A 14640-nucleotide genomic window follows, 5' to 3' on the forward strand; every position below is an offset into this window, starting at 1 on the left:
GTTTATGGGCCCAAGAGTCGTGCTGTGGTGTAAGTGTCTTGGAGAGGAACGGCATCATTACTGCCAGGCCAACCCGATCGGGTTGAGGTGTAAGTGTCTTGGAGAGGAACGGCATCATTACTGCCAGGCCAACCCGATCGGGCTGTGGTGTAAGTGTCTTGGAGAGGAACGGCATCATTACTGCCTGGCCAACCCGATCGGGCTGTGGTGTAAGTGTCTTGGAGAGGAACGGCATCATTACTGCCAGGCCAACCCGATCGGGTTGTGGTGTAAGTGTCTTGGAGAGGAACGGCATCATTACTGCCAGGCCAACCCGATCGGGTTGTGGTGTAAGTGTCTTGGAGAGGAACGGCATCATTACTGCCAGGCCAACCCGATCGGGTTGTGGTGTAAGTGTCTTGGAGAGGAACGGCATCATTACTGCCAGGCCAACCCGATCGGGTTGTGGTGTAAGTGTCTTGGAGAGGAACGGCATCATTACTGCCAGGCCAACCCGATCGGGTTGTGGTGTAAGTGTCTTGGAGAGGAACGGCATCATTACTGCCAGGCCAACCCGATCGGGTTGTGGTGTAAGTGTCTTGGAGAGGAACGGCATCATTACTGCCAGGCCAACCCGATCGGGCATATCGTCAATGCCTGGGATTTGAATAGGGGATCACAAATTGCATCGGCGCTGCCTGGGTTGGATAGGTAGTGTTGGACAGGGCAGCCTTGTCATATTGTGCTCAAGCAACTTCTTGAGGTAGGTTGGGCACCGGCAAACATCAATAGTGATGGTACACTGGGGAATGTTACCCACAGGCATGTGTATCCCTGCAATAAGAAACCAAGCGGCTTGGTGAGATGTGCTTGGAGGAAACAAGCCTCACTCTTCGACCATTTGGCATTTGCTATGGAGTTGTTGTGGCAAGGCCATAATTGGCACTACACTATCTGTGACTGTCACTTCACAGGCTCCATCTTGCCACAAGATCTTGTTTTATCTTTTTATATTTTATGGTAGCTTGAGTTACCTAGGGTGGCAGCCAGATCTATGTTGTTATGGCTCTCTTTATTACCATTCACCTTCCAGCCTCTGTGGTGGACTTTAGGGACTTAGAATATACATTTCTTTTGTGGGATTGATTGGTGTGAGAGCTTTGTGTTTACTAACTCAAGTGACAGCTCAGTACCTTCAAACAAATCTCCCAAAGACCAATATTAATGCAGTCAGTCTGTCCTGTACTTTGAGTCAAAGGACACTGACATGAATGTTAACATCACCAAATTTACTGGACTGGTTGAACAGACACGCAATTTTTTCAAACCAGTGTTTGGTAAACACTGCGGAGGCCTTTCTTTTATTGCCTGCTCGTAGGTTGATATGTTGAGCTATTGACTATGTCTCATTTTAACTCATTGTTGGAAATGTAATTCAGAATTTCAGTGTGTGTACAGTTGTGCAAAAAATGTACATTCCCTTGGAGTATTGGTAATATATGCAGCATTTGTAAAGAAAACATTTCTATTTCATTTTATTTCTTATGGGATTCACTTTCAACTGTAGATCATAACAGAATGGCACAATCATAAAACAAACCATGGCAACAAAGAAAACATTTTTACTGACCCCAAAGGTCTGCATACCCTTAGCTCTTAATACTGTGTTGCCCCCTTGAACATCAATGACAATGAATTTTTGCAGATGTTATAGCTGCCCATTCGTCTTGGCAAAATGTCTCCAGGTCATGCAAAGTCTTTGGTCGTCTTGCATGAACCGGACGTTTGAGATCTCCCCAGAGTGGCTCAATGATATTAAGGTCAGGAGACTGTGATGGCCACTCCAGAGCCTTCACATTTTTCTGCTGTAACCACTGGAGGGTCAACTTGGCCTTGTGCTTAGGGTCATTGTCATGCTGGAAAGTCCAAGAGCGTCCCATGTGCAGCTTTCGTGCAGAAGAATGCAAATTATCTGCAAGTATTTTCTGATAACATGCTGCATTATCTTGCCATCAATTTTCATAAGATTCCCTGTGCCTGTAGAGCTCACACAGCCCCCAAAACATCAGTGAACCACCACCATGCTTCACAGTGGGGATGGTATTCTGTTCCCTATAGCCCTGGTTGACCCTCTCCAAACATAGTGCTTATGGTTGTGACCATAAAGCTCTATTTTGGTCTTGTCACTCCAAATTACAGTGTGCCAGAAGCTGTGAGGCGTGTCAAGGTGTTGTTGGGCATATTATAAGCAGGCTTTTTTGTGGCATTGGCGCAGTAAAGGCTTCTTTCTGGCAACTTGACCATGCAGCTCATTTTTGTTCAAGTATTGTCGTATTTTGGTCCTTGAGACAACCACATCGTCTTTTTCCAGAGCAGCCTGTATTTCTCCAGAGGTTACCTGTGGATTTTTCTTTGTATCCCAAACAATTCTTCTGGCTGTTTTGGCTGAAATCTTTCTTGGTCTACCTGACCTTGGCTTGGCATCAAGAGATCACTTAATTTTGGCAATTAAAGGTGGGAAATTCATCTTTAATTGCCATTTTCACCTGTGTGTGTCACATTGTGTGTCTGTAACAAGGCCAAACATTCAAGGGTATGTAAACTTTTGATCAGGGCCATTTGGGTGATTTCTGTTATCATTATTATTGAAAAAGGAGCCAAACAACTGTGATAATAAATGGCTTCATATGATCACTATCCTTAAATAATACCTTTTTGTATGATCAGTCATATTTTCAAAATCAATGCCAACATTTCACAATTTCTGCCAGGGTATGCAAACGTATGAACAACTGTACATGTATGGATGTTTTTTGCAAAGTATGTGAATAAAAACCCTTTATTTAAATTTAGTTATGGCCTATACTTTGAAGGTGCAGTGCAGTTTAAAGCCAGTGCTGTTAAATTTTGTATATATTTCCACACTGAAGTTTAAATAATAATGTGATACTGTTAAAGTTGTCAAAACAGTTTTAAAATAGTTTGGCTTGTCTGGTCATATCTAGACAGTACTGTTCACAAAACCTTAGGTACTTGGAAGCTGAACTAAGGCCATTTATTTGGGTAGAAAGTGATTTAATATATTATTTTTTACAAATAAACTATCCAAATGAAGGACTTTAGGTTTACTTTCTGGTGCCTAAGACATTTGCACAGTACTGTAAGTTAGATATTAGAATTCCAAACATCACAGCCAAAAAGTAAAAGTTGTCAGCAACATTGTTCCATACATTTTTAAATGCACCAGAGACTCACTGAACTCAAAGACAGGGACAGGGTGCAAGCTAATGGCACTTAGTAACAACAACTTTCACTGCAATGTTATTTCATTTTTATTCATTATCCTAATGACATCAAATATCTTCAATGTATTAACAACCAATGTAATAATGCTTATTATGTAAAAGACACGTTTAGAGGTTTTTCAGGTGATGAATGGCCCTATGTACTCTGATAACCTAGACCCTTGCCACTGTGCTTCAACACTATATTACATTTTATTTGTGGTTTTATGCTGGTTATCGGTATTGAGCAAGGCTGCTGACGTAAAAAAAGATATTGATTAACCTTTTACAATTCTAACCTGTATTTGAAAATACTGACACCTAGTGTAAAAGTGTGACATTGCAGACCAGAGGCAATTACACCACTGATTATGATTATAAACAACCATAATGTTTTCCTGGAAGTCAACAGAGCCTGATTGTACATGTATGTAGTTTGCTTACCACAAAGGTAGTTGATTTCTTTATTTGCATAGGTGACTAACTATTAACATGGATTGAAGTCGCTAAGCGTAGCTGGTTAAAGTTGCTATTATCAGCTACAGATAATGTAAGCATTCATTAGCTCTAGTCATCACCACATTGCATTTTCCAATAGTTATTGGTTGTTATTGGGGTTCATATCTTGGTGGGTGGTTAAGTTGATATAGTTTGGTCTGTAGATAATTGGATAGTGTCTGTCTACCAAAATATATTCAGGTTATAGTTAAGTAATGAATATGGGCTTAAAGTGCAGTCTCTCAGCTTTATTTTGAGGGTATTCATATCCAAATTGGAGGAAGGTTTAGGAATTACAGTTCTTTAATATCTCCAGCCCCCTCTTTTTCAAGGGACCAAAAGTAATTGGACAATTGACTCAAAAGCCATTTAATGGACAGGTGTGGGCTATTCCTTTGTTATTTCTTCATCAATTAAGCAGGAAAAAGGTCTGGAGTTGATTCCAGGTGTGGCATTCGCATTTGGAAGCTGTTGCTGTGAACCCACAACATGTGGTCAAAGGAGCACTCAATGCAAGTGAAACAGGCCATCCTTAGGCTGAAAAAAATTTAATCTGTACCAGAATGATGGGAAGAAAAAATTATGGAGAAGGCTTGGAACGGCTCATGATCCAAAGCATACCACATCATCTGTAAAACACAGTGGGGGCAGTGTGATGGCATGGGCATGCATGGCTTCCAATGGCATAAACAATGGTGTTTATTAATGATGTAACAGAAGACAGAAACAGCCGGATGAATATTGTCTGCTCAGATTCAGCCAAATTCAGCAAAGTTGATTGGACGGCGCTTCACTTTACAGATGGACGGTTGACCGAAAACATACAGTGAAAGCAACCCAGGATTTTTTTTAAGGAAAATAAGTAAATCACTTGATCTCAACCCAATCGAGCATGCATTTCACTTGCTGAACACTAAACCTAAGGCAGAAAGACCCACGAACAAACAACAACTGAAGACAGCTGCTGTAAAGGCAAACATTTTATTTATGATTGTGTTCATTTTTCAATTATATTTTAACCCCTGAAATAAGGAGACTATGTATGAAAATGGTTGCAATTCCTTGCAACTCGTTTCATACAATATTTTTGTTCAACCACTTGAATTAAAGCTGAAAGTCTGCACTTTAATTGCATCTCGGATGTTTCATTTCAGATCCATTGTGGTGGTGTACAGAGCCAACATTATGAAAGTTGTCAGTGTCCAAATATTTCTGGACCTAACTGATTTGATGTAAAGTTTACAGGCAATTTATTTTAATTTGGCTTCTCGCATAATGTCTTGGAGGCTGGGCAACGGCAAAACAAAAACAGCAAATGAAAGCTCCTTATGCATGCCAGCGTTACTGGCTGATTCACCCTGGATGCAGGACCAGAGTTTCTTTGTCTTGATCCTAAAGAGAATCCAAACTATGATACTTCAGGAATCTATAAGAGAACATCATAATCACAGTCAGAATTAATTGTGTCATTGTTCTGTAAGATGATCTGGAACCATCTGATGTAATAATGTATTTTTTTTAGAACACAGAAATGCTATTAACACTATTGGTTTCATATGTAAGCAAAATGGAAACCATGGGTTTAGTGTGATGTCCATGAATCAAGCATACACATCCTGTAACGTCAACGTGTCATCTTATCAACGGTCTGGGAATTCATAATGCACATTAAACGTTTCCCTTTTTTGTTGGCTGGGCTGTCTTACTGCTGTAAATTGATATATTATTCATTAACCTGCTGTAACACAAGTGATATTTCAGACTGCAACGGCATGGCTGTCAATCTCTATAGCGGCGCTGTCCTTTTGAGGCTGCTGACATCTGCCTTCGCTTGTAATGAGCCTATAATGACCAGAAACTCAAATTTCAATATTTGCTGGACTGCGTAAGCGGAGCGATTTAACCCTTTGTTAAATTGCATAGTGGTTAGAGACTAGGACTGCAGAACCACAGGTCCCGTGTTCAACTCCTGTCCCAGTCAAAACACGTGATGCCTTAGGATTTGTTCAGGACAGACAAACACTTCACTGGCTAAAACCTTCAGTAGCTATGTTATAGGAAGCCTAAAATAAAACAGTTCAGGGGGATATTTGGGTTTGTTCAGGATGGGCAAACACTTCGCTGGCTACACGATTCTCTCATCTTTTCACTTGATGAAAAACTCTGTCACCTATATTGAAAGATATTGTATCAATGTCATTCACAAATGGCTAATTAGCTGTGGTAAAAGAGAATTTGTTCAGGATAGACAAACTTCGTTGGCTACAACCTTCAGTAGCTATGTTATAGGAAGCCTAAGATAACTAGACTAATTGACTATTTCTGGTGTATTTTCGAATTTTGTATTAGGATTTGTTCAGGATAGGCAAAAGCCATACTGTTCAAAGATGCTATTTGTGGTGGAGGTAAACTTAATAAGAAACGTTACTCAGTTTAACACAATATTTAATGGTGTCTAGCGACATATTGAAACTCGGCGTGAGGTTAATGATGTGTGGCTCCATGGCGTAGTGGTTAAAGACAGTCTCTTACGTGGGAGACCTGGGTTCAAATCCAGGGAGGGTAACAATGATTGTCACTTTTTATTGCAGGCCGGCTAAACTAGGTTTGCCTGGTTTCTTGTTTTAGTATTGATGTAGAAATCCATGTTTCTGTCTATAGTCGCTAGTTATTCTTTATAAATCAAACTTTAGTTCTTGAAAATAACCAAACTGATGAAAAAATTGACAACCAGCTTCCCAACCCTGCTGCCAAGGTGACAGAAAATATTTTATGGTCGCTGTGCGTGCATGTTTTCCATCTGCACTGTTCAAGCTTTTTGTATGTGATACGTTTCTATTGTAAGTTCAAAAGTGTATTGTACATATTATGTAAATGTTATTTAAATTGAATAACCATCAAGATAACTAAGTATGAATAGGGCCTTGCTAAGTTTTAGCTGACAAAGTCTGACAGAAACAATGCCGTACTGAATGTTGCCATGTCTTCCACCAAATATTGCTTATGTGTGAAAACATAAGAACAAATTCCTATGTAATCCATTTTTATATTTAAAAAACAAAATGTGGGGTCTGTAGATTTTTATTAACCAGTGTATGTATGTAAAGCAAATGTAAAACGCAAGCATTCCCCAAGTAAAAAAACTAACAAATGTTGGATACCCCTTCCACATTTTAGACCGACTCCAGTAAATTTCAAACTGTAAACTCATGTTCTCACACTATATTTGTTGTGTTCCTGTTAGTAAAACTATAAACACAAGCACTAACCTTGAGTTTGAGAACTATATATCACGTGCAGATTTGCAACAGATGCTTCATACCATCATAATACAATCAATGTTACATACTTTTACATGATTAACTCGTCTTGTTTTGCTGTGTGTATGCAGGTACAGAGGAGCAGGCAACTCATGTCCCCCAGTCCTGTGGGAACATCAGAGGGAAAGGTTTTGCCTGTCAACTTTCAGGTGGTGACCCAGTCAATGCAACCTGTCAAGTGTCCCAAGACCCCTCAGAACATCCCAGCCAGCCCTGTGGGGGACCGGTCTGCCCGTCACCGCTATGCCCAGATCCTGCCAAAACCCTCGTCTACTAGTGCAATCACCCTGCGCTCTCCCCCTGCACTTCTCATCACCAACAGCCCCATCAAAACCGTGATGCAGCCCTCGGCCCATGTCAGTTCTCTCAACATGGTCAAGATGACCACCATATCCATGGCTCCCAATAGCAGCACTACCGCCAGCCTCACCAACACCACATTACGTCCTGCTCCGGCTGGCACGGGTAGCACTGTGGCCCTGGAGGAGAGCAAGCCCAGCCTACAAGCCAGGAGTGGCTCTGCAACGCCCACCCCATCCCCCGTGGCCAGGTCAGGCCGGGCTGCCACCACCCCTACCATCGACGTCAAGATGATGGAGGGTGATGCCATAAATGAGAGCCTGGCCCTGGGCGCTAGCAGACTCACTATGACTCAGGAAGCGCTAGGGGGCCAGAGGGCTCCAGGGGCAGTACCAAGGGCTGCAAGTGTGCCCACCCCTCACACCAAAGGCTCCCTGGGACTGGAGGCAATGGCTGGGACCAGATGCAATGGAATCTCCTCTTTGAGTAACAACACTGTGGCAGCTACATTTGGCAGCATTAGCAACACCAATAACGAAAGCACTTTGTACTCCATGGTCTCCAAACAGAATACCAGCATTTCTCTGTCACTCAGTGACAGCAGCACTGCCATTTCCACATCACCTATTGCCTCCAAGAGCTCCAGGAAGCGCTCCGCTGTTGGTGCAGAGTCGTACCCAATGCCTGTGAAGAGGGTTTTCATCTCCCAGCAACCTGTGGGAGGCTCTGATAGTTCCAGGCATGGGATTGGTGCAGGAGAGAAGAAACTCCCCAGGGCAGGAACCCCGGTCAGATCTGAAAGTGCACCATCTGTCAACAAAGTTACTGTGAAACTGAACTCCACTGTCCCAACTCGAATCCTGTCACTCTCTGATTCCCCCATAGGAAACGGTGGCTTCCAGACTGTTGTCAAACCACAGAGCACCGTGCAGAGAAGAGATGCTCCCAACTCCATTGAAACCAGCAGCATCAGTGACATTAATACCACGGCTGGTCTTGCTCTAATGCAACAGCAGCAGCATGCAGGCAACATGCAAGCCTCTTCCCTGCTGGAGCAGTCCGCTGTGAGTGACCTGAGGAACACAATGTGGGCCGGTCGCCAGTCGGAGGGAACTCAGCAGCAGCAGGACTACAACCAGCTGATAACAGACCGCAAGCAGGCATCCTCCCCGGTCATGGAGCCCCTGGCTGTGATGGGCCATGCCCCCGCCAACCAGCAGTCCATGCAGACAGACTTGGACTACTTCCAATTCAATGACGATGAAATGACCCAGGACAGCATCGTGGAGGAGCTTGTGCAGATGGAAGAGCAAATGAAGCTCAATAGCAGTCTGCAGGCCCTGGGAGCTGACATGCCACCTCAAGGCCATCAGTCTGTAATGCAGGGCAACATGATGTCCTCCAACCAGGTAATGACCCCTTACTACCACTCGGCACACAGCAGCACCACCCCCGTCCACACCCCCACCCCGACTCCCACCCCCACCTCTGACATGACTGGAGGTCAGGGGTTGACCCGGGAGAGCCCCTGCTCCCGCATGGACCCCACCACCCCAGTTGACAGTGCCCTGGGGAGCAGCCGACACACCCCTTTAGGCACTCCACACTCCAGTTGTAGCAGCAGTGTGCCCCCCAGCCCCGTGGAGTGCAGGAATCCCTTTGCTTTCACGCCTATTAACTCCAGCATGACAGGCTACCATGACAGCGGCATTGTCTCCAGCAGCCCTGTCAAGCCGATGCAGAGGCCCACGGCCACCCATCCAGACAAGGCCAAACTGGAGTGGATGAACAATGGCTACAACAACAGCGGGGGGAGCTCAAATAACGGCCTCAGCATCCTGCACGGCTATCAGGACCTTGTCGATGACCATTTCCGAAAGCCCCATGCCTTTGCCGTCCCTGGCCAGTCCTATCAGGCTCAGACCAGGCACCATGATGGACATTTCGGCTGTCTGACCCCTGTCTCTCCGCTGCAGCATCAGTTAGCCGGCGTGGTAAACCAGAACAGGCAGGAGGGCTTTGCTGTGCCCGCCCCCCTGGACAACAAGGCCACCAGCGCATCGTCAGCCAGTGGCACCTTCCGCTGTCGTAGTGTGAGCCCTGCCATGAGCCCTGCCGTGAGCCCTGCCATGCGCCAGCGGAACCTGAGTGGCAACCAGGGCCTACAGAACGTCCCCCGAACAGTGGTGTCCCCGTTCAATTCCCCCGTGACCCCCGAGATGATCAACATTTTCGCCAATGGCCGCGGGGACGTCGGCGTCAGCAGCATGGCACAGAGGAGCCAGTCGGTGCCTCTCAGCGTCATGATGCAGACAGAGGTGCTGCCCATGCAGGGCCAGAGCAACAGCAAAAAGATCACCAATGTGCTCCTTAGCAAGATGGACGGGGACAGTGACGATGCAGTGCGGGGCCTGGGCGTCAACAACTTGCCGTCCAATTACACGGCCCGCATGAACCTCACACAAATCCTGGAAACCACGCCCAGCTTCCCAAGTAGTGCCAACCACCAGGCTCGGGTTACCTCCAACGCAAATGCTTACGAGTTCCAGAAACCTGGTTACCTCATGAAGAACCCTAGGACCGAACAGATGATTCTCCCAGCAAGTGACGGCCAAGCACAATCAGCTCCTGGAGAGCAGCAGCAGCAGAGCCCGTCAATGCTGCTGGCCCAGAGCCTTCAGCAGCAGCAGCAACGACAACAGCAACTAGATTTCAGCACCACCGTTAAAGACCTCTTAACAAACGACAGCCTTAGTAATGGCAATCAGCTTGGGGGAGAGGTGTCAGAACTCAGCTCTGTGGGTTCTGATTTTCAACTGACCTCTGACCTTTCCAGTAGCATTAGTGACTTGAACACTTTGGACACAAACCTTCTCTTTGACCCCAGTCAGCAGCAAGGGCAATATGAAGATTCAACACTGGAGGAACTGAAGAATGATCCACTGTTCCAGCAGATTTGCAGTGAGACTGTGAATTCCAATGGATTTGATTGGCTGGAAAGCAAAGACCAGCCCACAGTTGGGTTAATGGGTTAATATAGACTTTTCTTTAATTCAGTGAGGGTGATATTTTGTAAATATTTTATATGTTTTTGTAATTATTCATATTAACATTGTATAGCACACTGCAACACTCTGGACATGAGTCCAGTCTAAGTGCCAGGCTGAACAGAAATTATCACATTACAAATATGCTGGTTTTCCCTCACAGGTTATCGCTGGTGCTGACATACATTTTTCCTTCCTTTAGACATCATAGTGTTTTGTTCAAGAGCATTTAAATCAAGACATTGGAAGAACAAAAATCTTTATCTTTAGATTATAATTTTGATTCAGGTTTTCCTTTTTAGTCAGGAGTTGTCAGACACATCATTTGGAACCGTGTCATCATTTGGAACTGCTTTAAAAAAAGTACTGTGTTTTCTGTGCAAGTAGGTTGAATTGGGTGTTTGCCCACCTAATATGCCCCTTTACATTTCAATGAAGAGTTAACATACTTAGGCTTCTTCAGCCATATCTGAATCGTGAGCGGGCATTTACAGTAGCATGCATTGTTTTTTCATTTCTTTTTCAAGTATCCATAAGGATTGCAGGCGCAAGACAAAAAATACCAAAATCTACCAAACTTTGGTTTAAAAGAAAATCAGTACATGCTAATATCTACTTAGCATGTAATTAGATTAATATGGATTTTTACGACAAGGAAAAAGGCAGCTGTTTGAAAAATATGTACAGTACTGTGCATTGGCCTTAGGCACCTGAAAGTCGAACTAAGGCCATTTGTTTAGGTAGTGTTCTAATTTATAAAAAAAGTATTTTTTACAAATAAACACTTACTATCCAAAAAAAAGACTTTCATGTGCCTAAGACTTTTTCACGGTACTGTATGACTGTACAGAGTATTATACAATCTAGAATTTTACAGCTGAAGTATTCTCTGTAAACTGTACTGAGAATATTGTCGGCTTTTATTTAGCAATGTTATGCAAACTTCACATAGATATTGTGTACTAAAATTTAAGATTATAAATTAAGTCCAGGAAATCAAGATTGAAGAAATTGATTAATGTATTTGGCTTTTTGCCTATTCACATTTCTGTCCCAATAGTTAATGCACTTTGAATACAGTGAGACTGTGAGAGCCCCTAGGAACACATTATATTTAACCCTAAACGCTGACATATTTTACTCTAAATGCTGACTACTTGAACTCCCAGTCCTTAGTGTCGAAAGGAAAAGGAATCCTTTGTTTGGTAGTATGTGTTAAGACTAAAAACAATCACAATAGAGACATGTTATAGAGCTACCTTGCACTTATATGTCTGCAGAACTAAAAGAAATGGGCTTCGAGCTTTAAAAAATGTTGAACGTTGAAGATGACATTTCTCACCTCAATCAGGCTTTTTAATACTTGACTGCTGGAATTGTTTTTACTTTGACAGTTCAGACTTATATATAACAAGTATATAACAATAATTAACAGATATACATAGATCTAAAGTCATAATTTGGCAATACGACCCATTATCTATGTTGGAGGTTGTACTGCAAGCTAGTGCTAACCAGGTCATGGCACTCTAACCGTGAGTAAATTAATTGCAGCCATTGCACGGACTATAGTTAACAATTGCGCATCTTTATATAGCTACTTTCAGACTGCAAGCAGCAACATTAAAATGGTATCCATGAGTTTCTTATCCTGTGGAAATGAGTAAAGGGCCTCATGGTGAAAATCACAAACCATCCATTTAAGTAAATAAAGGAATTCCTCCTTAAGACACCCCTACATCAAAATGAGTAGACTGGAGGAGATACTGTCCTGTTTGTCATGTAGAGTTGCTAAGGAAAATGGAACTACCCCTGGCCCAGTCTTCACAATTTGCTGTCTTGTAATAAAAGTGTATTTTTGTCCACTTAAACAACCTACTGCACATTTTCAGTGTGAAATAAATATTATAGAACATTTTCCAAATTAACAAGAACTATGACATGATCTACTGATTTCAAATGCCTTAACATCCCAAAGTTAAATCGTCATGGAAGTATCTTTGAACCTTTCATAATATTAATCAAAGTTTTATTCATAGGACCATTAATATGAATCAAAAGTCCTATAAACAGGGGTTCCTAACATACTACCATTAGCATGCGTTGCTAATTTGACTAAGATTGTGCCTTCATCTGCTGGACAATAGAAAGTTTGAAGCAATAGAACGAGGAAATAAGGCTGGTTAATGGCAAATGAGGAAGTGTTTATAAAACAATCCCTAATTTCTATGGGTAGATTTAAGATACTTTAAAACTTATATAACAATTATCAAAAATTCTGACTTCCACTGAGCAGATTGTAAATGGCATGGTGTGTGCTGTGCTTAATAAGCAATGGCTTTTTTCTCTGACCATTTGATCTGAATGAACCGTGCATTGAGTATGTGGACATCATTCCCATTGATGTTAATTATCCTACATAGTTTTTTTTCAAACATGATTAGCTATTTGACATTAAATACAAAACAAATATATTAAACAAATTGTCATTCTGGACAGATTATCTTTTGTGATGGTTAAAATTGGGGGGGGGGGCACTCAAGCCCTAGATGTATTTTCTGTTTTTCATGATTATTTAAACAGATTTAAATCAAGACAGAAATGAGACCAGGAAACCTAACCACTTCATGGAAAGCCATTCTGTTTAGCATAAAGATGTGCAATTTTCCAACAGGTTTTCACAAGACTGAGGAAGGGAAGCTTTTTCAAGGGGCTTTGCTGCTTTAATATTTATTTTGATTCAAACTAAATCTTTAGTCCCTGCCAGTGACAATCATAGCCACAACCTGATGCTTCCTCCACAGTACTTGAAAATACAAAGGGATTAATAATATTTAATTTAGTCCACATGACTGAGCTATATCACAAAGTGAAGACGGAAGTCTGTATGTAAAAAAAAAAATAGAATAATCACTCAGTCACCCATTCTGTTTGTAACAAGGTCATGAGGTAATGCAGCAAGTAAACACAGCAGAGAGAGTCACTTTTTAGGACAAAAAAAACCAAACATGTTGGGTTACATCAAATATCTAACAGAATTAAACCCTCTGTTCAAGTATTGTGGTGGCATCATCAGGGCCTTTTCTCAGCAGGGATAATGGAGTGTCGAAGTTAAAAATAATAAAAAAGGAGCTCTGTTTGTAAAAAGCTAAAGGGAACCATGCCTCAGGTTCTGAAACACTTTGGATAGAGTTGTAGAATGGCTTTTCTGGGGATGTTGAGTATTCCTGATTGAAGTCAGGGCTGAGACTCCACCAATTTGCTTAGACATCAGAGAAACTTCAAACATTGCAGTCCACTAAAGATTCTTAGATCTACAGTTCACAGCTGTATTGGTTGCTATATATATATAAGTAATTGTATACTTATATGCTTTTAGAGTGAATTTTAAAGCAACAAAAATGTGAAGACTCCAAGGGATTATGTTGAATTTCACAGTCCACTTTTACTGTTTGGGGAAAATGACTATACTTGTTCCAATTTATTTTTAAACTATGCATATTTTTTACTTATTAAATCAGCTACTACTATAAAAGTATTTTGCTGCAGGTTCATTTTAATCTATATTTTGTTTATCCCTTGCCTTTTTTCTTTTGTTTCCCTTTTTGTTTTCAATGCACATACATTTAGATCAAATTAGGTTTGGTAGTATTCATTCTATGGTAAATCTATCACTTTTTTTTAAGGTAAAGTGTTAGATTTTGGCAATTAAAATAGCTTTACAATCTTTCCACATTTCTGTGAAATATGACCTATAATGATTTACAATGTGAGTTAAATAGTTGTCCTTCCAAAAAGTAAAATTTTTGTCTTGATTATCTACATACTGGGCTGACCGCTATAGCAATGTACATACATTTTCCAAACGCAAAAACGCATGCTGGAAGGAGGCAGGATCAAGCAAGAACCTTCTAACCAATGAGGGCATTTTTGCCCAAAATGCCATGTCTATCCACTTATTCTCAGAATGCCATATGCATCAGTACATTCATTACAACCATAACATTACAAAAATTATTAGACCAAACAAGCCTCACAGAGTAAATTTGCAATTACATTTTGTGTTGACAAATGTACACTTGTGATATTGACCTGATCATTCTTAACATATCACCCTGTCTGTTTAAAAAATTATGTTGGTTATATAAAATACCTTATGATAACTGCATAATTTACCTTTTCTATAGTGAGAAATTTTATTCTAGCTCCAGG

General features: G+C 41.8%; 1 protein-coding gene across 1 annotated transcript in view; it reads left to right on the top strand.

The window, feature by feature from the left end:
- rfx7a (regulatory factor X7a) overlaps nt 1-13330 on the top strand; it is a 45155-nt gene extending 31825 nt beyond the window's left edge. Inside the window, exon 10 of the mRNA XM_010880219.4 lies at nt 7153-13330. Coding sequence (XP_010878521.2) covers nt 7153-10416 — 3264 coding nt within the window. The 3' untranslated portion in view covers nt 10417-13330. The remainder of the gene's footprint in view (nt 1-7152) is intronic.
- Nucleotides 13331-14640: the final 1310 nt, after the last annotated feature.

The sequence above is a fragment of the Esox lucius genome, chromosome 2 (genome assembly GCF_011004845.1).
Source record: "Esox lucius isolate fEsoLuc1 chromosome 2, fEsoLuc1.pri, whole genome shotgun sequence".
NCBI classification, from domain to species: Eukaryota; Metazoa; Chordata; class Actinopteri; order Esociformes; family Esocidae; genus Esox; species Esox lucius.